The following is a 24,534-nucleotide window of genomic DNA, read 5'->3' as shown; positions in this document are numbered from 1 at the left end:
GATTGTTACATAATGAAATATCGATTGTCTGGAGAAGAAAAGGTGAACGCTACCATGAGTCCTGCGTCGTGCCAACAGTGAAGCATCCTGAGACTATTCATGTGTGGGGCTGTTTTTCATCCAAGGCCGGGAGTGGCTCAAAAACCCCAAAACACTGCCAGGAATACAGAATGCAAGAGCAAGAGCAACTTCTCCTAAAGACACAGGTGCAATGTTGTGCTGATCCGTGCATGACAGAGCTCCATATCACAAGACAAGAGTGATAATGAAGTGGCTCGGACATCATTACATTGAAATTTTGGAACTCTTAATTCCATAGAGAACCTGTGGTCAATCCTCAAAACATGAGTGGAGAGGCCGAAGCACAGAAATTGTGATGAACTCCGAGCACTAATAAGCCAAGGATGGATGGCCCATCAGTCAGGGTTTGACCCAGAAGCTGATATCCAGCATGCCAGAGCAAATTGCAAAGGTTATGAAGAAGGGTAAACACTTAATATATGCAACAATCAATATTTTACAATGCTTTTGCCTGTAAAAAGCCTTTACAAATTCAGGAATGCTTATCGTTTTGTTTTCCAGTATACCATAGAATTTGTATATAAAAAAATTATATATATATGCTTTAATACAATGACAGTATATTATCTTTTTTATTCATTAAAATATATGGCTGTCTTCATATTTAAATTTTTGGATCATCATTTTATTTTGCAAGCCTTTTGGGCCAGAAAACACCTGGTTTAGGATCTAAGTTATCTTACATGTTCCAACTCTAAAATGCATAAAAAAATGCCCTCTGCTGTGCCAGTTGTGTCACTACAGCGCAGCATTTCTAGACTCCAGTACACCAGGCTTAATTCATACCCTTCCCACCAATGTCCCGTAGTCATAGATCATAATTCATAAGTGTAATACTTTAAAATATTTCCAGTAATTTAAATCTCTGCTCAAAACTTTGAAGTGATACTTTTTTTTTCTTTTTTCGTTGTTTTATGCATTTAAGCCTGCGTTAAAAATGCAGAAATAATGCAGCATATCAGTATTTCAACTAGAAGGAAAACATAAGAAAAAAAAAAGAAAAAAACACTTCAGAATTCAAAAGTGTTTATTTAGTTTGACCAGGTTCTAGCATTACCATCATATACATTTTCCCCGGTCGTAACTTGCAATTACATATATAATATACTATGTGAATACACAAATTGTAAGCATAAAAAAAATACAAATACAAAAACATGTTATAGGATAATAAGTATAGGAACAGCAGTGACAAAGTGGAGCAAAAGACATTTCAGTCCGCTTCTGCCCATTTTCAAAATACATTTTGCAGATTGCACGCTTTTAATGGAGAAAGAAAGAAAAACAAAACAAAAAATCCGAGGCATGACATCAGACACCCATGCCCGCCTCAGGAAAAGACAAAACTGGTGCCCATCAGAAACGAGTTTATGTAAACGGGCAACTGAAATATCGACCGTGGCTGAGAAGGGTCCAGCAGGCATAATGGAGACGTGTGATCGGTGCATCAGCGTGCACATCCTACTTTCTCCACCAAGATCTGGGAGGCAGGACGTATAAAGAAAATGAGTTTAAGGGCTGCAGCGCCCTACACAGTGATGATAACCATCACTCTCCAGTGTCTCGGCCTGGACGTCAGCCGTGAGCGATGGGGTGTTTTCAGTGCGCCGTCTGGATGCCATGCACTGTGTGGAGCCTCGGAGGCTATAACAGAGGCACATTTCACCACGAGACACTGACTCAGTGAGCAAGCAACAGAACACTCCACTGAAGGACCCAAACCTCCTCTCTAGCTGCTAAGACACAAGGTTGACAGTAACTAACTAGGTAATTGAGAGGATATGTAAACATACAGGTCTTGAAACCAAACTAGAATGTGGTGTCACATAGTCAAGGTAAGTAAACGTGTAGTATTATTGTTATAAAACACTAGCCATGTAAACTTCGCCTTGATCAGGCAATATAAAGAGATCGGATGAATCTCTGCAAAAAATTATAGCTTGTATTCCACTAGTAAAAGCCCTTTGTGTGTGTGTGTGTGTGTGTGTGTGTGTGTGAGAGAGAGAGGATTAGGAAAAATAACATGCACTGAATATTATGCTCTTTAGTCTATGTACACCATGTCAAATAGATATGCTTTTAGCCTAGCAAAAGTGATGTGTTATTTCCCTGACCACAATTCCAAATGCAATTCAGATCTTGTGTAGGTTCATTAAAGGCAACATTGTCAAAATATTATAAATTTTTTTTAAATAAACTACAAGATTATGTATATTTTGAATCTAAATTCAACTTGAACAAGTTGAAACAAAGCAAATCAAAAACTGCAGTGTTAAACTATGTGGATAATATTTTTTTCACTCTCCTAGAAGCGTCCTTTCTGTCTCCATCACTTACCAAAGTGTGAACAAAAGAAGCCCTGCAACACCACTAATTAACAGTCACTGTCATGTAAGTAAAGCGTTGTTCGAAACGGTATTGCCAAAACAAATCAGGCTCAATTCCTTTGTAGCCTTTGCCTTAATTCTCCAAATAAACCAAATCTAGCTATAAACATCTCTTTCAAAGTCAACGCGTTTCATTTGTTAACAGTGTCAGGTGTTTTTTTAGTTTTTTTTTTTTAACTTAAAAAAATTCCAGTTTAACAAAAATCCTCATGGAATGAAAGTGGGGATGGAAGACAAACATTTTTCTGTTCTGTTTTTAACCAACTCAAGGCAGCAACAGTAAAACCTCACAAAACGTGAGGAGACTTTGAGGCAAACTGTTACGGATGTTCTTTCACCCTTATGGTATAAAAACTAACACTACGCAAGTCAAAAAATAAAAAAAATAAATCAATAAAATCATTATCTCGTCTGTTCCTACAAACATGCTAAAACAAAAATCCTTGCTATAAAAATCCACCATTTCTTACCAGTCAACGTTATACATAAGCCATCTGAATATTGTAATCTCAATCAAAAATACTTTTTCCACTCTCTTAATTATAATTTCAAATGCTGAGATTTAACTTCCTGGCATAATATACAGTTTTAAATATATATATATATTTTGTCTTTTTTGACAAAATTGCTCACTGGACCACAAATGACGTGATAAACATATTTTGTGAAAGTCGATTAGAGACCCTGAGTAAATATGATTGGACCAGACGTGATTGAGGCCCTTTTTGCTCAGCTTACTAATGACATGCATATTCCTACCTTTCAAACAAAACGATTCAGATAGATCTCAAGATGTCAAGAACCAACAGTCCGGTATTAACTGTGCAGGCACAAACAAGTGTCTATTCTAAATCAAAACAGAACATCCACTTTAAATAGGTTGTCATCCCGCTTGTCAAATTTCTCTCTCGGTGTGATATGGTGCATGTTGTTTTGCCCGGCAACTGCAGGACCGGAGGAAATAAAACAGTTGTTTCACATTCGAGAGCCTTGTTCTTGAAGAATCTGTAAGAGAGGAACAACTGTTAATGGATGGAGTGGATGATGAAAGTCAGCATGTCTAGATAAAACAGGGGGAGACTTATTAAATATTCAAAATAAGATTTAAAATTCATCACAAAAAAAAAAATCAGTTTGGTTCATTTCTGCACATCACTTCAACACTGAATCGACTGGCATTACTCTCAAAGAAGTATCTGCAGAGTACATATCATTTATGAAAATTAAATTACATTTAATTATGTAAATAAATATGGCTGTATGCTTAAATAATAATAATAATAATAATAATAAGGGTTATTATTGTTAAACTATTAAAAACATTTGTTTTAAAATGAAATTAAATACAATATAAATGTTAGTTGATTTAAACAATCTGAAATAAAAATAAATTAATAAATAATCATATAAAAAAATAAAATAAAAAAAAAAACCTACTAAAAATCAACCTAAATTAATATGGAAACTAAAAATAAAATCTACATAATAAAATATTAATACAATTATAATATAAAAAAAAAAAAAAAAAATTATATATATATAATAATAATGTTTTTTTAACATTATGTGTATGTGTATGTATGTATGTATGTATGTGTGTGTGTGTGTGTGTGTATATATATATATATATATATATATTTTATATATATATATATTTTATATATATATATATATATATATATATATATATATAGAGAGAGAGAGTATAAAGTATTTTTTTTTATATAAATAATAAATATTACTAAAAAAAAATTCAATTTCAACCATACATACATACGTTTGGTTGAAATTGAAAAAAAATTGTTTAATATCATAAATAAATATTTCATCATAAATATATATAAATCATCATAAATGTATATAAATATATAACTATAACTACTTGACAAATGGCAGTTTGGTTGAAATTAAAAAAAAATATATAATACTAAAAATATTCACCCTTAAGGCATTGCACAGCAAGTAAATAAATATGTGATACTGAATATCTTTAAAAAAAACATGAAAATCATATGACTTTTTTGCTATATCCCCTGGCCCTAAACGCAGGGGTGCAAACACATGCATGGTCAAAAAAGAGAGAGGTAATCGAAGCCCTCGTCCCGCGGCAAATATCCAGATACTACATTGCCACCATCCCCAACCCACCCCTATAGGCACATAGAGTCAAATGAAATTTAGAAAAACTATCTTGCACTTCTTCTTCTTGCTTTACTGCTACTTCCTGAAAACAATTTCACCTGATGATTTGAATAGCTCTTTTTGTAAAGAATTAATAATTCTAGGATGATGGGGGTAATTGTGTAGGGTAGGCCTAGTGCATCTGGCATAGAAACTAATAAACAAAACACAAATATAAATACAATAAAACACAAATACAGAAGAAATAAAGCAGTGCTTTATGTTTTTCAGGTAAATTAACTGTATTAAGTATTAATAAATTACAATTATTTATATTACAATTATATATGCATTTGTCAAAACCGAGAGACTTTATTAATATGTATTTGCGCTTTCTATTTTGTCTGAAAACTTCCAACACTCTTGCGTGTCTCGTGAAAAATAGGCGTCGGTTGCGGTTCTATTTCTAGCACGCGGTTTCGGCGCGGCTCGAGAAGTGTGTGTGTCAGTGTCACGCAGGCATTGTGCTCTAACACAAGCTCTAACCAGTTAACATGAGAGCCGACATAAAAACGGACACTCCACGCCACGCAGAGAGAAATGTGATGCAGTGGCAGATCCAGAGTGAGACAGAAACACTAGTGGTTCACGCTTGCGCACATAGGCTACTGCTGGTTTGGCGCGCAGTGTTCTGATTCGCTTATTTCCTAGTATTTACTTGTTGGTAATCAGACCCTCTCAAACAAACCCCCCCCCCCCCCCCCCCCCCCTCCTTAAAAAAAAAAACTCTTCGGATCTGCACGATTCACACAAGTCACCCAAACTGACGTGAAAAAAGCGGGAGGCGCTGAAAAGCGCGCTGTTTGCACCCCTGTAAACGTGAGGCCTTTGCTTATTTGTTCAAGCGATTGTGTGGACCTCACAGGAAGCGTACAACAATGCATTGGTGATCTCACGCCAATGTGTTTATTACAGTGCATGACCTCTGTTGACCTGGGGGGGGGGGGGGGGCATTACACATTAAGCAGATTTTCCATCATTATCTGGGAGAAAAAAGCAGACTAGATGAGCTAAGGATACAATTCTAGGGCTTTCTAATAGGCACGAGTACAGCCAGACAGCATGCGGCAAATTGAGCACTAGTAACAGAGACTCAGAGAGGGAGGGAGAGAGCGAGCGACACTGCCTTCAGCATTCAGCAGAGACCTAATTATCAGCTTAAGTGATATGTAAATGATGCCTCACCAAGAGAAAAAAAAGAAAGAAAAAAAAAAAGAAAAAAGTAATTCCACATCCTCAGTGTGCACAGCATGCAGGGAAACAAAACACTCAGGCATGAACACATTCGATCTGGTTAATCAACTCTTTGAGTACTGTTATGCCATGTGACCATCTGAAGAGCAGAGCTGATATTTTCTTACGATCTGTGCGCAAGTGACTATTTCTGTCCGTGCACGAGGGAAGAGTGCATGGGAGACTGTAAAAGGGTTCTGTTATCCTCACCTTGGCCTTTTCACTGGGCTCGCTGTTTGTGCCGTATGACTGATTGTGCAGCTCCTTAGAGACCACGCAGAGGAACTCAGCTTGATCCTCATTTCCATAGTTGTACGAAGAGCCGATACTAACCAACTGCCAGGAGAGAGGAAAGGAAAACACATGACGACAGTATTTCCATAGTGAACTGATTTGACTATGATACAATATATTCAGTTGTTGCTGGTAATAATGTGTAAAACCACAAAAAAAATAAAATAAAAATGTTTGCATTAAAAGTAGAGCAGGCAGGTTAATACTGGTTGATACTCTCTTCTCATCCTGATAGCAATTAATAATAAAAGTGGTCTAGGGGTGGGCGATATGGCAAATATCATAATCACACATTTTTTTCAGGAAAATCACGATTCTTTTTCATGTTGGTTTTACTATTTTGCAGGTGACTGAGCATTACAGCCAAACTAATGGCCCTATTTTAAAAACAAAGCCAAAATGTAAAATAAAAAAAGAATTGCAGACATTTAAGCCAAAGTGGCGAAGATAAAAATCTTTGTCATTATTTGCTTTGTTATTAAAAAATAAGAACAAATGTACACACTACACATACACAACTTAATATACATAGGACTGGGTATCATTAAAAAATTTCAATACCGAAACCGGTTCCTGGACGATACTTTTTTCGATATCAATTTTATAAAAAAATAATAATAATCCGTTTAAAAAAAAAAAAAAAAAAAAAAGTTTGTTGACTTTTTTACACTCATATTTTGAGTCTGTAAAAAAGCACCAATGTTAAAGTTTTCTATGTTGTATCCTAATCATTTTTCTGCCTTAACTGTTATTGCATTGTTTAACAATGAAACTGAATGAAAATTTCATTGAAATGCATTAGCCTACTTACACACAGTCACCTCTGATAACAGATCACTCTAAATTGTAATTTAGACACATGCATTTTCTGTAAAACTGCTTTGAAACGATATGTATTGTGAAAAATGCTATAGCTACAAATAAATGTGAACTGAATAAAATAGGCTACTGGGGGCGGAATGTATGCCTGGTATATGCCTTGTTTGGTTTTTTTTCGATACCGGTGCCAAATTGATACTTTTAAAACGGTACCGGTGCCTAAACAGTGCCTTAACCAATACTTAAAAAAACAAAAAACAAGAGAGCCTCAAAACGGTGAATGACATTAAAGTACTTCTCTTTTTTTTTTTTTTTTTTTTAATTAAATAAAAAAAAAATCTTAAAATTGAATATATTTAAATGTTAGAGTAAATACAGTAGTCTAAATACAAAACACAACACTACAGATTAAGCCACCTAACCCAAATACAATAATTTAACACTAAATAACACTGCAGTAGCCTACTAATGACAGCAAAGTAGTCTGTATTCTTGGTATGCTACAAACCAGCTTTAAATTTCAGCAATTCTTTTCGCATTTTTTGCCTTCTCTGGCCAAATACGACACCTCTCCTGACTTACTGCATGTCCTGCACAAGGTGAGCGTTATTTTAGAACGTAAGAAGAATGCTGTCATGTTTACAACTGTGGCAATAAACGTTCATCAGGATCAACTGAAGGCTGTATTTTCAAAAGTACGTGAGGTTCGCGGCTCTATTGTTGCAGTAAACTTGCACAAAGTTCTTGAATAAATAATATATTAGATGTACGCCGGTCTGTTATTGTATGCTCGACTTTACATTTTCACAATAAACATGACGCGGAACAAATAACGAACTGTGATTGGTTGCGTTATGTCAGTCAGTCCTTGGCTGATATTTTTATTCTTAAATGCATGTAAGTGAATGTGTTTTGTCATTTAAGAAACCTTTATAATGATCATGATTCATGTTAGTAGAGCTATAACGCACCGCAGTTCAGAGAATTGAATCTGTCAGGCTACAACACGTTAATTCATCCACTTCTCCCGAAATACATTAAAGTAAGTGGCTGGTGAAGTGTGAGAAGAATGTGGTTGAAAACACTGAATAGTTGTGATGACAGCGCTGTCTCTCTGGCTCAACGCCAGCCAATGCACAAACACAGATTTTAATTTAGAAGTTGATGATCACGCGATCTGAACATTAAAGGGACACTCCACCCATTTGCATTAAGCTTTGCATTGTTAGAAACCCAGTCATACTATTGAATGGTCGTGCAACACTCTCTCATTTTCCCCTGAGACGGGAGAAATCCGTTATTTACCTTTTACACTTCCTCCTACAATGACGCAAAAATCGTCATTTTGCGTCATTGTAGGAGGAAGTGTAAGAGGGGGGGATTTCTGCTGAGACTACAAGCACTAGTTCCTCATCTTTCCCAGGGGGCGGGACCCGCTCACGCTACAGACCTATTACAGATCAGTGGGTGGGACTTTACTCTCTGAAACTGAAAGCAATATCCTCCATCTTGTTTGAAGCTAAGCTAACAGGCGCTGTGGAGACAGATGTAAAGTTATGACAATAGCGGAGGAGAGTGCTCAATATGATATAGAAGAAGAGGATTTCGGAAGTCTGATGCTTGAATCAGGTGTTTATGGCTACCTTTACAAGCCGCATTATAGCGAAGAGCAGCCGAGGCAGAAGACCTGCCTGCCGCGGACGAGGAGCCCGGACTGGCTCGAGTTAGGGCGGACTGGCGGCGCCGGTGATCTCACTATGCATCTACGAACCGCTACGAACACAGAGATAGAGTCCGTCTGTGGCAAAGAATTTCAACGATGACAATTTCTCCTGGACGAAATCTCTGAATCAGACGAGGACACGGACGTTTGTGTTGAGAACTATCCTAGTTTCGCACCGCATATGTTCTGACTGAACATCCAGGTACCATGCAATAATTCACCTTTTCGAAAGAAATACAAACGAGTAATGAGTTCGCCAACTAACTAGACATTTTGTGTGAATGTGAAATGAATTTCAAGCTCTGGTGGTAGCTAGCCTTGTAGACGGAAGAGTGATTTCTCTTATAGGCAGATATGCGCTTTCTGGATTAGTGGGAGTGGCTTGCGGAGCTGTGCAATGTGGTGCATTGTGGGAGTTGTTGTCTTTCATACAAATGCGTCCTGAAGTTATTTTTTGTCTTTCCTCGGTCACGAAGGCACCAAATTCAAAATTTATTTTACATTTCGACTACATATATGACCCACTTTAAATAAAAAACAATGTTCAAATGGGTGGAATGCCCCTTTAAGCACACCGGTGTGAACGATCGTACGCGTCAAAGGGTTAACTAGCAACCACATGCGGTGATGATGTTTCTTGCGTCCGTTTCGATGAACCAGAGGGCAAATATTTCAACCGACAGCTGAGGCATTAAAGTGGCACTGAAATGTAGGGCTGTAATCTCCCAGTCGATTAGTCGATTATTTGGTCGATACGTTCTGGCTCGACCAAAATTCTGATTGGTCGATTTTTTGTCGCGTTCATTTAATCAGTTTTTCCGCGTTCATTTCATCAGTTTTTCCGCGTTCATTTCATCAGGTGGAAAGCACTAATTGCTAATGGGGGTGTTTTCAGAGCACCCCTGTTTCACAGGCAGGTAACAGTCTGTCTTCAGAACACCCCCCTTGTTTTCACGTCTTTTGGATTAGCCCAACCCACTGGAGAAGAGAGACAGATTGAAGAAAGTAGGCTACAGAAGGTTTGCTGAATATTATTATTTTATTAAAGTGGACGTGCCGTTTGTGTTTAAGAGTAAAAACTTTAAGTTAATAGTATTCGTGTCTCAGCCGTGAAGTTAAGCTCCTATGTTCAGCCTCGCTCTGTGCGAGCTGCACAGAGCGGCTGAAATGATAGTGTCTGTCAGTTATTATAATACATATGACAAAAACAATGGTCTAAATTATGTTGCATATTCCTCAAAAGTTCTTGTGATATCACTAGTTGACAACATAGTACTATTTTCGGAAATCATAGGCTATGATATTGCGCAGGTGCACGTGATGCAACGCTGTCAGAGCCGACAGACTCGTGTGTCAGTCTCATTTCAGTGCTGCAAATAGCCTACTAGTTTTTTAGGTTTATTTATAATTAATTTAGGCGGACAACAAGGCTACCAATTACTGCGCACAGTGCGCAGCTAATTCACTTAAAGGTGCTGTATGTAACTTTTTTTATAAAATGAATCCTTTTTTTATTGCCCGTCTGTGAAGGGGTTGTAATCACACATTACAATGATCCACTTTTCGCGTTTTGCTATTACCTCTGAAGGCCAGTATTCCTATTTTTATGTGAAGTCTCCGGGTCGGATTTTCTGCGAAATCCACCGGATGTGACGTGCATGCGCGCTCCCGAGCCTCTGCAGCTAACGACATGGAGTCTGATAACACCAAAAACCGACCTGCCTCCAGCACAACACAGACTCCAACACAAACTCCAAAAAAAAAAAAAACGTCAATCGGATCGACTCAGGACGAAAACACGGATCAACATTGGCAGAGCGTTTGAATTATGGAGAGACCTCCGCTTTGTTTTAGGTATAAAAACAGACCCTTTCTAAGGCTTTCATCCTTTTGGACAGGTAAGCTAACAATACTTCAAAGCATGTAAAATATATTGTGATTTTGTGCTTTAGTTGGCTCAAGTTAGACATCATTAGTTCGCCAGCTAACGCCGACCATTTGCTAACGTTATCTGATGTGAAAGACTACAGTTGTAACTTTATTGCTTTTCACGAGCACGAGCGCTGTTGTTGCAATCTGAAACATCACCGCTAGAGGCCGCTGGATCCTACATACAGCACCTTTAAAGTTTTTTTCCTAACGTCATTTTTAGTCGAAAATTTCTGGACTTCAGTCGACCAAGATTTTCTTTGGTTGATTACAGCCCTACTGAAATGAGGCACCGAAACCCGCGTTTTGATTCGGTCCGGTTACTTAGGTACCGGTTCCATATCGGTGCCCGGTTTCGGTACCCAACCCTAATATACTAATGAAATAAACAGTGCTTTATTTTTTTCAACTACAGTAGGTGTATTTACCAGTAGCATTCAAGACATTTAATGAACAAATATGAGTCAATTGTGACCAGCAACTGTCTGGTTAGCCACATTCTTCAAAATATCTTCTTTTGTGTTCAGCACAAGAGAGAAATTAATACAGGTTTGGAACAACATTAGAGTGAGTAAATGATGACAGAATTTTCATTTTTGGGTGAACTATCCCTTTAAGGACAAACGGCAGCATGTTTACTATTAGGCTACTGTCTCTTTAAGACCTGCACGCGACGTGTCTAATATACATGCATATGACACGCACCAGATTTTCTCTCAAAATGTCTCTGTTTGCTATCACTTTAGACATAACCAACTGTGTTTATGTAAACCTTGAGTGTATTTGACAGTATTAACCCTCTGGGGTCTGAGGTGTTTTTGGGGTCCTTGAGATGTTCTGACATGCCCTGACATTTGTGCTTTTTTCAGTTGCTTATAAACATAGTAATGGCAAAAAAAAATTACACACTATTTAGCACAAACAGGGCTACCATAACATGTGAGCAACAAGAATGTACATGTCTGCATTTTTGAGAGAATAATGTTTATGCGTGGTTATTGAAAAAACTAAAAACTAAAGTTTCTGAAATAAGACCACAAAACACACACTAAATATGTGCCAATAAGACTTTTGTCTAATGGATGTCATCGCCTAGTGTTTTTTCTTCAAAATTATGTGAAAATCACCCTGCCTAATCCTTCACATAACACAATACATTGATTTGAATTTTGCAAAGCACTTTCTGTTTGGAAAGGCAATATTCGAGTGGGCGTCGACGTCGATCATGCATATGTAGTGGTTCACACCTGAGGACCGCATACTTAATGAGCCATTCATTCAGGTGAGTCACTGAGCCACAAGAATGCAAGAGCAACAGTTGGAAGCATCTCAATTCTTTTTTAATTTTTCCACATATTGTGCTTGCAATTTGGCCTATAATAGCCAAGGAAAACATGTAATTGTGCAGTTAATTCTCATACTGTATTTTCAGTTTTGGAATATTTATCCTCTCCCCAAATTTGTCACTAATAAAACACAATAAAAATTATTTAAAGAAAAGGCTTATATTTACCTTTTAATAGTTTGTTTACATCTACCTTGTAAATATTTAAATAAACAACAATTCAAGTGTAATCTTTCTTTGTACAAACTAAAGTATACATTTTATCATACATATTTCAAAGTTAAGGATTTGATTGATTATTTGATTATTTTTGACAAAAAAATTGGCAAATAAAAGCTTATTTGAGGTGGCAGATATTTTACAGTAAAAATGTATAATCTATCCAAAACTAATCAACGAAATGTTGTCTTTCATATGTCTGTAACATAGGTCTTTCATTTTTATTATAAGGAATATAAATTCAGACGCGAGTCAGACGCGGATACTGTGTTTGTTTTAGGCTCGCGCAGTCTTCACTCGGACGCGCGCTTCAATCCGTTGTGGAGACTCTCTTTTCGTTCCAGTGAAATTACAAAACAAAATACACACAAACATGTGTGGTTGTATATCAGGCAGAGGCCTGATATACAACCACTGATAAACATAATCTGATTTGACAAAAAAAAAAAAAAACTATATGAGTGCGGATTCGAACTCAGAACCTTTGACACGCTAGGCAAATGTTCTACCACTAGACCACTTGAGTTCACGTATTTACTCACGTGAAAACTCGGTGTTTACTCGGCGTGATCAATTCGCTCTTGAACATGCTGCCGTTCGTCTGAGTTACAATCTTCCTCTGAGGAAAAGCCAAGGTGAGTTATTCCTCGCTGTCCAGAATCATCTGAAGAGCGTCTTTACCGGAGAAACGCGCCATCCTCTCTAAACGTGATGAACTATCAGTGAATCTGATCTGATGAAACTTCGTGTTTTCAAGGCATTGATCGGGGGGCGGGTGCGAAGCATAGATTACCTAAACTATTTACCATGTCAATAGCGCCGGGGGCGGGGCGGCCTCAGTTCATTATAGAGATAATTAGGCAGAAGGAAAAAACGGTACCTCTCCTTGCTTTCAAACGGATTACATGAGTTGAAAACATTTGTTTTTTTTATTAATTACTTCATTTAAAAGAAGAGATTTCAAGCTTCATAAAGACATATATCACGTGCCTGTGTGAGAAGTATTCGCGGAGTTATGATTCATTTTCGGACGCGTTTCAGAATGGACTACACGGACAGAGAGAAGGCAGAACTCGCTCCGTGATTATTTTTCTTAATTTGGCGAAAAGCACAACACTTTGTTTTTATTGTGAGTATACAGAAAAATAATACACATTTAACAGAATCGATTGATGTATGAAACTCCTATGGAAAATCAAAGTCAACAGAGTATTTATGAGTTTCTTTTACACTGATAAAAAAAAAGCGAGCTGGTATCGCCGGCGATACCGCCGACCTCAGGGGGTTAAGAGATAACTTGTTACCAGGCGCTGTTTGACAGGCTTTTAGTGTGTGCACTTCGGTCACTCAGTTTAGTGTGACACAGACACTTCCTCACACTTGCTACTGACTAGGGATGAACACACTCGAGCACCGAACCGCCCATTCGCACCACACATTACATCTTGTCCCTTAAACCAGTGGATCCCAATTCCAGTCCTCGCGACCCACTGCTCTGCACATTTTGTAGGTCTCTCTTATCTGACACACTCAGTTCAGTTCATGGAGTCTCTCCTAATGAGCTGATGATCTGGTTCAGGTGTGTTAAATAAGGGAGACATACAAAATGTGCAGAGCAGTGGGTCACGAGGACTGGAATTGGGAACCACTGCCTTAAACAACCCAAGCGTAAAGCCTACACTTTAGCCGCTTTCCGACCAAGTAGTTACAGGAACTTAGTTATAGGAACTGTCCACTTCTAAACAGTTCTAAGAACTACTCTCCCCCAAACTCGGTTTTGCTGTTTGCGTTCGCACTGGCCAAGTGGCCATAGGAACTGGTAGGAGGGGTAAGGGAGTGACGCAAGCGCGGCGACTTTTATTTTGACGGCGCGACGGACCTTTATTTTGACGGCGTGAGTACGCCAGAGCAAACAATGCTCGCATTCTCTGTGTTTATTAGTTAGCGATCTGTCTAATAGTACTGTTTAATATGTTATTAGATAGAACTGTTATAGAAAGTAGACAGTATATATAAAAAAAAGGTTATTAGCCTATACTGTGTGGTTGATGTCCAGTGTTGCTAGCTGGGCAGAAATACATAATCATGTTTGGCTTGGTCCCCTCAAAGTTGCGTTGGATTTTCTCTTCAGCATAAAGGTTTAGAGGCCCATCTATCACTGCTATCCATGTTTGCATAGTTCGTTTCTGGAGTAAATATATAGGCTATAATCTGTGTGTTTACAGATAACAGTTAACGTTAGCTGTTTTAAAAACGGCGGGTGCTGGTGTTCCGCATGCGTTCGGTCAATCAGCGTACACTAACGTCACGGGTAGTTCCTATAGTGCTGGTTTAGACCCTACTCTGAAGTAGGACCTAAATTAGTTCCTCCAAATGGAGTTCCTAGAACTAAAAATCGCTCCGAGTTCCTGCGGTGCGAACACGCCGACATCCGGGTACTTTAGCCAATAGTTCTAGGAACTGTGAAAAGGTTCCTCCGCTCGGAAAGCGGCTTTTGTTTCTGTGTTACCCTTCCACCACAAGCGCACGCATATGCAAAAATAAAGGCAAACAATGTTTAGCATGCTAGTCAAATAAAAGCAACCTTTAGATGCACTGATGATATTTATCTCAACTTTAAACATTCATAGCTGCACCCTTTAAAGCAAACATCACATGTATCACTAAAAAACTAGAGGTTATTATATAACCGATACCAAATATATGCATGTTTATGTGCCCGTCTGCCCGATATATTGAACTGATATTAATTTATGGTTTTCTGTTTTTGACAATTATAACAGCACTGAACGGAACAACACTTTTTTACAACACGGTTTTAACACTTTTTAAATACTGTAATTTCTGCAATTACACTCCCTCCTTGCATACAAACGAAAACACACTTCTACAGCAATAAACAGGGTCTGATCGAGTCTGAAAGAGTACACAAAATAAAAATAAAAATAAAAATATAGCCTAGTGCACTGTCACCAAAGTGCCTTTTTTAAAATCTTTGATCAAGTAAACAAACGAACATGCATGTAAAATCTTAACAAATAAAAACATTCTAAATAACCTGAATTAATACTTAAGTGTAGCTTAATAATATCCCAGTTTCATCTTTTTTATTTATAACAACAGCATTAATATTAACAACAGGAAAAATCTACTTACAAAGTCTAATGCTGGAGAACATAAAATAAAGAACAGTGGAGTCTATCAACTCCCCATAAATGTAAGCATTCGTTTAAACTAGTTTTAAAAGGTTTAGGTGTTGTTCAATACACTAAAGGAGTAAAGAACGCGGAATTTTGGAATTTTGCAGAAATTTAAACAAAACAGCGAATTACAGAGTCCATCTCATCTGACATGTTATCAGAATTAATCATTTTTAGCTGGTCTACATTATGAAATACTTGCTGACAGAGCTCTGTTTTTATCTCCACGTTTACACAGAACTTCTCTCATATTCTCTCAATAATTAATCATTTCCACAGAGCTGTAATTATTTAGATGTTCATTAGTGAAATAAAGGTTATATTGTAGATGTTTATATTACCGGTATTTAAGAAGTTTAAAATGAGTGGATCCTGTTAAAGGGAACCTATTATGCAAAATTCACTTTTACATGGTGTTTGAACATAAATGTGTGTTGGCAGTGTGTGTACACAACCACCCTATAATGATAAAAATCCACCAAGTGCTTTTTTTATAATCCCCATAAATCATAAGCACTGTCTCAGAACGAGCTGTTCTCAGATTCGGGGCAATGTGACGTCACTTTGCACAGGCCCCTCCCACGACGGTTGATTGACACTGTAGTTTGAGCATAGACCCGCCCTGAGTGAGCTGGACACAGTCCGCCATTGTTTCCACGCTGGAGCAACTGTAGACAAGAATGTCTCCTAAGCGATTGAGGTGTTTTGTTGTTGGATGTAAGAATGAACATAGCGGTCTTCATTTACTCTCGTTGTTACTCGAGGATGGATCTGTACTGTTCGTGATCCAGCTTACGGTCTCCGGAGCGACAGGCCTAACGTTACTGACCACGGCAGAAATGAAAGTGAGAGCGCCCACTTTATGACAGCTCATCCAGTCATGGATATAGTTTACCAGTTGATTAAGCACCCACTGAAAAGGTGTGTAGTGTATATATTTGTTTACTGTTAGGTCTAACGAGTGTTTTGTGTATTTCGCTGTGTATGTTCCATGATAATGAAAGGGAGAGAGAGAGAGTTTATGGATAAGACTTTAATGTGCACATATATACTGTGTTTATTCGGCTCTTACAGTGATTTTCTGGAGTAAAACTAAGGCTTCATCTTTTGTGTGAGCTACAATAAACTTAATTGAACTCATCAGTATATTTTGGTCATCATTCGGACGGGGTCTGCTACAGCAGGCTTATATTAATAGTGGATAAAAGCAGATGACAAATAACCGTAATTAAACTAAACTATTCCTGTTCTATCTCCATACAGCATATATTCTCCGGCTCTGTGGGCATTATTGTCCGACTCCAAGTCGAAATGAACACCGCAACTGAGAGTTTCTGTTTTGATGATATCAGATGAGATTGTCCTGGCTCTTAGCGAGCTCGTGAGGCTCCGCCCCTTGGGCCGGCAGCAGCAGTTAATTTGCATTTAAAGGGATACACACTAAAACGGTGCGTTTTTCTGAGCCCTAAAAAATGACAATTGAAACATGCTGTAAAAAATTATCGGTTGGGTATTTTGAGCTAAAACTTCACATACACACTCTGGGGACATCAGAGACTTATTTTACATCTTGTGAAAAGGGGCATAATAGGTGCCCTTTAAGAGCTGCATACAGTGGCCATGCTGGAACATTCCTAAGCATCAAAATGAACGGTACAATGAACGCAACTTTACATGACTAATGATGAGCATAGTCAACAGAGAGAGAATTAAATTCAGCATTTTTATTTCCAACATGCACTCATTCATGGCCGTTTTATTTAATTAATAACAGACATAATAAAGCATGACAATAACTGAAGGAAATATCTATTATTTTGGCTTCTTTGCCCAATATATTTAAAAGTTAAAAATGCAATGAAAGTACAGGTATCAGTAATCGGTACCGGCAAGTACTAAAAATAAAAGTATAGGTATCGGACTCGGACTCGGTCTGGAAAAAGTGGTATCGGGGCATATAGGCTTGTATTTTTTAAAATTCAGAATCATTAAAATTAATGAATTTCATTAAAGTCTAATATTAATACAATTATACAAAAATAAGCTAATTTTAAGTTGATATAATAATGTATTAGTAAATGTTAAAATTAACATTAACAGAGATTATTACGCTAGAAGTGCAGTTCATTATTAGTATATGTTATCTAATGAAACCTTATTGTAAAGTGTTACCAAAAAAAGAAAAAAGAAAAAATATGTGGCTTAAAAGTGAGACAGAATTTCAACAACATTAATGGCAAAGTATTTTCCAATCTAAATATTTAACACCTGTTATGACGGACGGATGATGACGACATCTAATGCTGATGGAAACAACAACCCAACATTGTATCTATTGGTGCTTCCATCCACAGCATTTTCAAAGGTGCATTACAGGGAATGCCTGGCATTCTGTCACCTTACAGCTGCCCATATATGGTAACACTTCAGGACAAGCCAAAAGCAGGTCAGGAGAGCCCACACACCACACTGCTGCGCTGGGGAAAACCCACCTATACCACACGGGTTCATTCATTGGTCAACGCCACCTCTTCACCACACACAGACAGAAAAACATCCTCATTCACTACAGGAGTTTTCAGTGGATGGGTGTCAGTTCATACAAACCTGAGCTGAGTTGGTTCATAGGTTTTATGAGAAAGAAAAAGCATTGATTTAACTGGCAGGTAAAAAAAAAAAAAGAAAAAAAAGAAGTGTTTTGCAAACTGGCGTAAGATTAGTCAAATTAGCATCCCAAAATTTGAATCAGTAAGTAACATCTAACCGCTGGCTTTAGAACACAATGTCCAAACCATCACATTTAAAGAACAGCGCATTAATCACGGTTGTTACACCCCGTCTACAACAGACACGACAGATGACCACAACAGCTTTAGTCAGTCCACACCATCGTACAACACTCACTAACACAGACCAATCAGCTGGTAACTATATATCCAGCAATGCCATGGCCAATGCCATATGCCAAGCGATAAATGGCTGGTGTTAAATTATATACCATTTTGTCCAAACCACTATAAAAAAAAAAAAAAAAAATGTAATCTCTTATGCTCACCAAGGCTGCACTTAGTTGATAAAAATTTCAGCAAAACAGAAATATTGTGAAACATTTGAATATATTTATTCTGAAGCCATTACTCTTGTCTTCAGTGTCACATGATCCTACAGAAATCATTCTAATATGCCAATTTTCTGCTCAAGAAAAATGCATTATTACTATCATCAATGTTGAAAACAGTCGTGCTGCTTGATATTTTTGTGGAAACTGCGATACAATTTTTTTTTTCTTCAGAACTCTGAATAGAATGTTCAAAGAACAACATTTATTTCAAATAGAAAACTTAAATGTGTTTACTTTTGATCAATTTAATGTGTCCCTTTTCTGAAAAAATATGTAGATATCTTATTGACCCAAAACCTCTGAACGGTAAAGTCTCGGCCACGAACCGATATAGCACAGATATTTTGAGCATCTCCAATTAAAACTCCTCAGTATGCTAAAAACAAGAGAGTAATCCCAGTGTTGTGTTTCTAATCACCTGTTCAAACTTCCAGCCATCTGACATGGTGGAGACCATCTGTGTCAGTTCCTCCTCCTGACACTGCAGGACTCTGTAGACGTGCTTCACAGGGAGCTGAGGGAAGAACAGAGACTTTGTGAATGCAAAAACAAACTGCCATATTATGCAAAGTCAAGGCACACTTTTTCTTTTTGTCAGTGTCTCTGATTTAATTGTAAAATGATTCTGTCATTCCTGCAGACCTACAAATGTCATCAGATTAAGGTGCTGAGAAGGCAGATTTCAGAGGACACCTTTGTCATGGGATACATTTTGAAAGGACCATGCAGACTGGTTAATTTGTTTGTTTTGAATCAGTGGGCCTAATTCATGAAACACAATTACAAGTGTGTAAATTGTATAATGAAAAAAATAAAAAAAATAATTATTATTATTATTACATATATATATATATATTTTAAACATTCCATTCAATTGAACATTTTTCACAAGAAGTGTATATCAAAGATTTGTTCTGCTCATGTTTCATGAAGTGCCGATGTGGAAGCTTGTTTCCAACAGGGATTAAAAAAAAAATGTAAAAGACTTTTCAGAACTGAGTTTATTTCCTACAATTATGACTACTTTTTCAGAACTGTAGATTTATATCCCGCAATTCTGACATTTTTTAGAATGGCGAGTTTATATGCCACAATTCGGACTTTTTTTTCAGAGCTACTAGTTTATATCACACAATTCTGACTATTTTTCTCAGAACTGCGAGTTTCTATTCCACAAATCTGACTATTTTTTTCCAGAACTGCAAGTTTGTTAATTGTTTACATCCCGCAATTCTGACTCATTTTCTTCAGAAATGAGTATATATCCCGCAAATCTTTTACACAAAAAAAAGTTACACTTTTTTTTCAGAGCTACTAGTTTACATCCCACAATTCTGACTACTTTTTCTCAGAATTGTGAGATAAACCCGCAATTGCGAATAAAGATATGAAAGTGAAAACACTTAGATTAGTTGTTTTGTTAAATATGATGCAGCACAATCTTATCATGACTTACCTGAGCCGTCTTACAATCCCGCTCCCTGATTTTGTCTTTAACCAGTTTAATCAATGAAGTGATATTGTAGAATTCAGCCTCTTCCAGCACACCTGAGAAACATTTTGCAGATGAAATGTTTAAATAAAAACCACATATCATAGACAAAACAGCTTGATGTCAAGAACGCGAAATTACAACTGAACTTGAAATCTAACAGCATGTCCAGACATATCTTAAAGTTCTTGATGGCATTCCCATCATACCTTCCTCCGCAAGGCCTCTGTTCAGCACCAGCTTCCCGTGCCTCAGATAGTTGAGCACCGGACCAAAATAAGTGGGATCACGGTCTATCAAATAAGCACCCGTGTCATCCTGGATGAGGAAAGAGCGTTATCAGTACCATGATGCTTGTCTCCAAAGGGATTTCAGCATAATAAACATCATGCAGATCATTAAATCCGGCTATAATGACTCACCACCTTTTTAGATAGTTTGTTCAGATTATAGAACATTTTAAAAGAAATAATAAACAGTGTTTTATCAGTACTCAAGGGTATCTGACTTTATCTGGACTCTAGGTGTGGCTGACATTTAACATACATGCTGCAGAGCCCATTGGGACGCTGATCCATCTCCAGCACAACATGATTACCACGGATCAATATTGAGGTCAGAAAAGAGAGAGCTTTATTCCACAACATTTACCCATAAAAGAAAGCAATCGGCAAGAGCAACTTCACAGTTAAAATTTCTTATTTCGTAATGAAAACATCTTTATTTATAAGAAATATTTTTGACTAAGCAGAGGAACATAAGAAATTCTTTGTCTCTTAGCAGCTTTCGACTGTCGTTGCCCTAATAAATCATGCATACTGACCTTTAAAAGTTTAAAAGCATGCAGGCAACCCTATTTCTTATTGTGTCACAGAGAAGAAACTAGAGCATTCATTAAAAAAAAGACCAGTATATACTTGTATGACATGATACATTTTCATATTAGTGCATTCACTGATTATACAAGTTTAATTGGTTGCTAATTCTATTCAGGATCGATTCCTGCAAATTGTTATGCATTGTGTGCGAGTATTAAAATATGTGTAGTTATTAACTGTTTTGCTCACAGCTTAAAACAATAAGGTATAGCCTAGGCATTTAACAACCAATAACTCAATAGAAAAATCGAAAAAATAATAAATTACTAAATAAAAAGTTTAATTTCACTAATATTACATTCTTATTTACAAAGTAAACTGACTAACAGTTTTCATTGTTTACTATAATACACAAACACTTGTGAAATAGTTTTAAAACAATTATTCTACTAAACCATATAAACAATATCAATATAATTATGGTTTAATTGGATAAACACTAGATAGATTAACATAATAATTAATATATTTAGATAAGCACTAGTAAAATATTTTATAGCATAAGATCACATACTTAAAGGCCCACTGAAGTGCACTGGAACGCACAGCTTTGTATGATGCATTTAGGTAATTAGGTAACCTACGTAATTTCCATCGTAAAAGGAAGCTAAGGCGGGACATATTGAATGGCTCCTCCCTCTTTTCAAATAGCCAATAGTTTGCCTCACAGACTGCAAGTCGTACTTGACCATGGAAGCGAACCCGAGCGCTGATGATACGTTGGGTTCAATAGTAGAGGTGTGAATAAATTCTAGCAATTACATTCTTAACCAACGTTCAGTTGGAAAATGGAATAAAACTTGAGCGTTTGAGCAACCGAACTCACATCTCCAACCCATATTGCTTCATGATGTGTGAACAGTTGCTTTGGTCAGGTGGTATTTATAGCATAGGGGGTGGGGCTTTAGATTCTAGAGAGCATTTGATTGGACAGAAGATGTGATAAGAAGCTGAAGTCCATGGTGATGTCATAAAAATCCATGATCCATTTTAGCGGAAGTGAAAGACTACGTTTTTAATGCTTATATCTCCTAAATGCGAATTTTGTCATTGTTTTTGAACACACCAGCTTATTCATAACCTTAAGGCTAACATGTTCATACTAAAAGCTTAAAAACTAAAAATGTATTCAATGGGCCTTTAACATTAAATATTTTGCATTGGATATTGATGCATTAGACAGCCTATTATAAATGAACAATGAGAAAAATTTTCAGCAATAATCAGCATTTAATAACCATATAATGTTAATAAATATTTAAGAATATTTATATAATTTATATAATAAATTATCAAGAATTGTTACTTCATAATGCATTAGTGTTAAAATATTCAAGTCAATATATTCATATTAATGTTAATATTATTAATGTTCATATTCATATTAATTCAAAATATCCATGTTAAAATTGCACCGTATCTAGACACGAACCAAGATTAATAAACGCTGTAAGAGTATTGCATATTATTAATTCATGTTAACTAATGATTTTAATTAATGGTAGACTTACTATAAACAGTTCCCAACATTTCAATGGTTTATAGCTAGAAACTTAGTTAATAATTCAAGGTATCCAGTCAGAAAAAAAGTGAAACTGTTAAACAGGTAAAAACTTGTAATCTTTGTAATGTTTGTATCATTTAATGTTTAGTGAAAACACCAATGAAAGTTCTGCAATTAGCACTTGACATGTAACGTTAGCATTCAAGTTTGTGCTGATATAAGAACTATAGGCGATGTATTTTCATATTTAAACGAGCTAATGCTACTCAAAATATACGTTACTACACGCAGCCTCTTTAAACATATCTGACAGACTAAAACTAACTTTAAATAGTAACGTTAAACAAGCCACATCAAGTGTTATCAGTTAAGCTAAGCTAGTAAGCGGAGCTCCATTGACTGTAACTTTACTAGCTAGCCGTATAGCTACAATATTAAAATACATAAATATAACGAAATTTTAGACTATAAACCCATTATTTTGCGTCTACCCAGTTTAACTGAATTGCCTTAAGTCCGGATACGTGAAGTCGCGATTAGTGTTCACTGTCATGCTAGTGAAGAGCTCGCGGTATAAATACCTTGTCAGAGTCGAGGTCGGGGTCGGCCTGGCACAAGCGGTACAGGAAAGATTTCGGGTCTCTGCACAGCGTTTGTCTCGTCGTGAGAAAGTACGTGCCGCCGACGTTCAGACGAACCCATTTGGACGAGCCGCTTCCGGACGGCTGCAGTCTCTCACCGGGAAAAAGAGCGGGACACCTCCGACCATTCGAGCCGCTCGGGTCAGGGCTCTTCTCCGCCATCCCTCCTCTGCGCTCCCGCTGCCTTGACTGTCGACTGATGGAACTAGAGCAGGAAGTGTGAGTGTGGGGAGTTTGAGAGGCGCTGTGCCCTGAGCCCTCCCTCCCTACACAGGCTCCGTCACCGTACACACAGAGCTGTCTATCTAGACAGCACTTTTGCCACCCAAGAATACTGCACGCGCCGTGATGCGCATCCTAGCTAGGCAGCTCTATACGTTTGGAACATTTGGAACAATGATGTCATTGTTGTTTAGGCGTTTAAAACAGCCACATGATTTTTTTTTTTTAACAGTCACATGATTATAGACATACATTTATGACTGTCAAAGTGTGTATTTACAGTAGTATTAAACACTAGTGAAACCACTTAGTAGGCTACTTAAGTTGTTTAGTCAGATGAACACTTTTTTTTTTTTGTCAAATTGTTCATAATACAGTGATTTTGGAGACAGATAAGTATGGAAGCCAATTTCTGTCACATATGGAAAAAAAAGGCATGCTTTGGTGAGTCAAAATTGTTGTGAGATAAGAGACCACAAAGTAATTACCAGATAAAAAGCTGAAATTATGAATGACTAAATCAATTGTGACAAGGTAACATTGAGATAAAGAAAAGTCAAAATTATGAGGAACAAAGTCAGTTATGACAAAACATCGAAATTATAAAATACATTCATAATTATGATACAACTCTGATGATAAACTACGTAAACATTCTGCCATATCATTATGAAAGTCGTAATCTTTGCCATCATTGACTCATAATTTCATCTTTGTTTTGTAATAATTTTTACAAATTTATGGCATTTCATCTCAGAAACCTTACTTTTTATGTCATAATTATAATTTACAAAAGCATGCTTTTTTTTTTTTCTTATGTGATGGAAATGGTCTTCCACTGTGATATAGACAGTATTTGTATGGTCTATTCAGAAAAACACTAGTAAAATAGTTAATATTCCAGAGTTTGGTTTGATAAACACAAGTAAAACAGATAACATTTCAATAGTTTAATCATATACAGGTAAAACAGTTCATAGACATTTCAAATAAAAGTTCATATTTCAATGGCTTAGTTAAGTAGTGATTCAGTTCTTATTTCTATGGTTTAATCAGATTATCCTTTATCTGCGTCAGTGCTATGCAAAGGTGTTCTCATGTGCAATCAGTATAGAATGAAGATCATTTGAGAGAGCCATGTGAAGATTGATCATACAAAAGACAGTACGGTGAATAGCAGGCATTTATCATCACTTGATGGTCCTGCTATTGCTAAGTGAGATGCGTTTCTCATGGCTGATGTTTTTCTGCGTAGGAAATGCCTG

At 36.9% G+C, this 24,534-nt stretch overlaps 1 protein-coding gene across 1 annotated transcript; it reads right to left on the bottom strand.

Annotated features, from left to right (window-relative positions):
- Window positions 1-1,090: 1,090 nt before the first annotated feature.
- On the bottom strand, window positions 1,091-23,334 carry kctd5a (potassium channel tetramerization domain containing 5a). Its single transcript, XM_084435549.1, has 6 exons — window positions 22,988-23,334; window positions 20,234-20,342; window positions 19,989-20,080; window positions 18,951-19,046; window positions 6,093-6,218; window positions 1,091-3,473 (listed from the first exon to the last, which is right to left on the bottom strand). The coding sequence occupies exons 1-6, from the start codon at window positions 23,207-23,209 to the stop codon at window positions 3,444-3,446; spliced, it is 675 nt and encodes a 224-aa protein (XP_084291675.1). The 5' UTR covers window positions 23,210-23,334; the 3' UTR covers window positions 1,091-3,443.
- Window positions 23,335-24,534: the final 1,200 nt, after the last annotated feature.

Source organism: Rutilus rutilus (genome assembly GCF_951802725.1).
Source record: "Rutilus rutilus genome assembly, chromosome: 1".
NCBI classification, from domain to species: domain Eukaryota; kingdom Metazoa; phylum Chordata; class Actinopteri; order Cypriniformes; family Leuciscidae; genus Rutilus; species Rutilus rutilus.
The sequence above is the reverse complement of the archived record's forward strand: the minus strand, read 5'-3'. Positions and strand labels throughout refer to the sequence as shown.

Bases quoted from the DNA above. Each gene is read 5' to 3' on its own strand.
- kctd5a (XM_084435549.1), bottom strand. From the start codon at position 23,209: ATGGCGGAGAAGAGCCCTGACCCGAGCGGCTCGAATGGTCGGAGGTGT. The intron at 19,047-19,988 runs GTAAGTCATGAT...TTCTTCCCTCAG, and splicing joins GGGATTGTAAGACGGCTCAG to CTCCCTGTGAAGCACGTCTA. The intron at 3,474-6,092 runs GTGAGGATAACA...CCTCTCTTACAG, and splicing joins AGCCCAGTGAAAAGGCCAAG to ATTCTTCAAGAACAAGGCTC.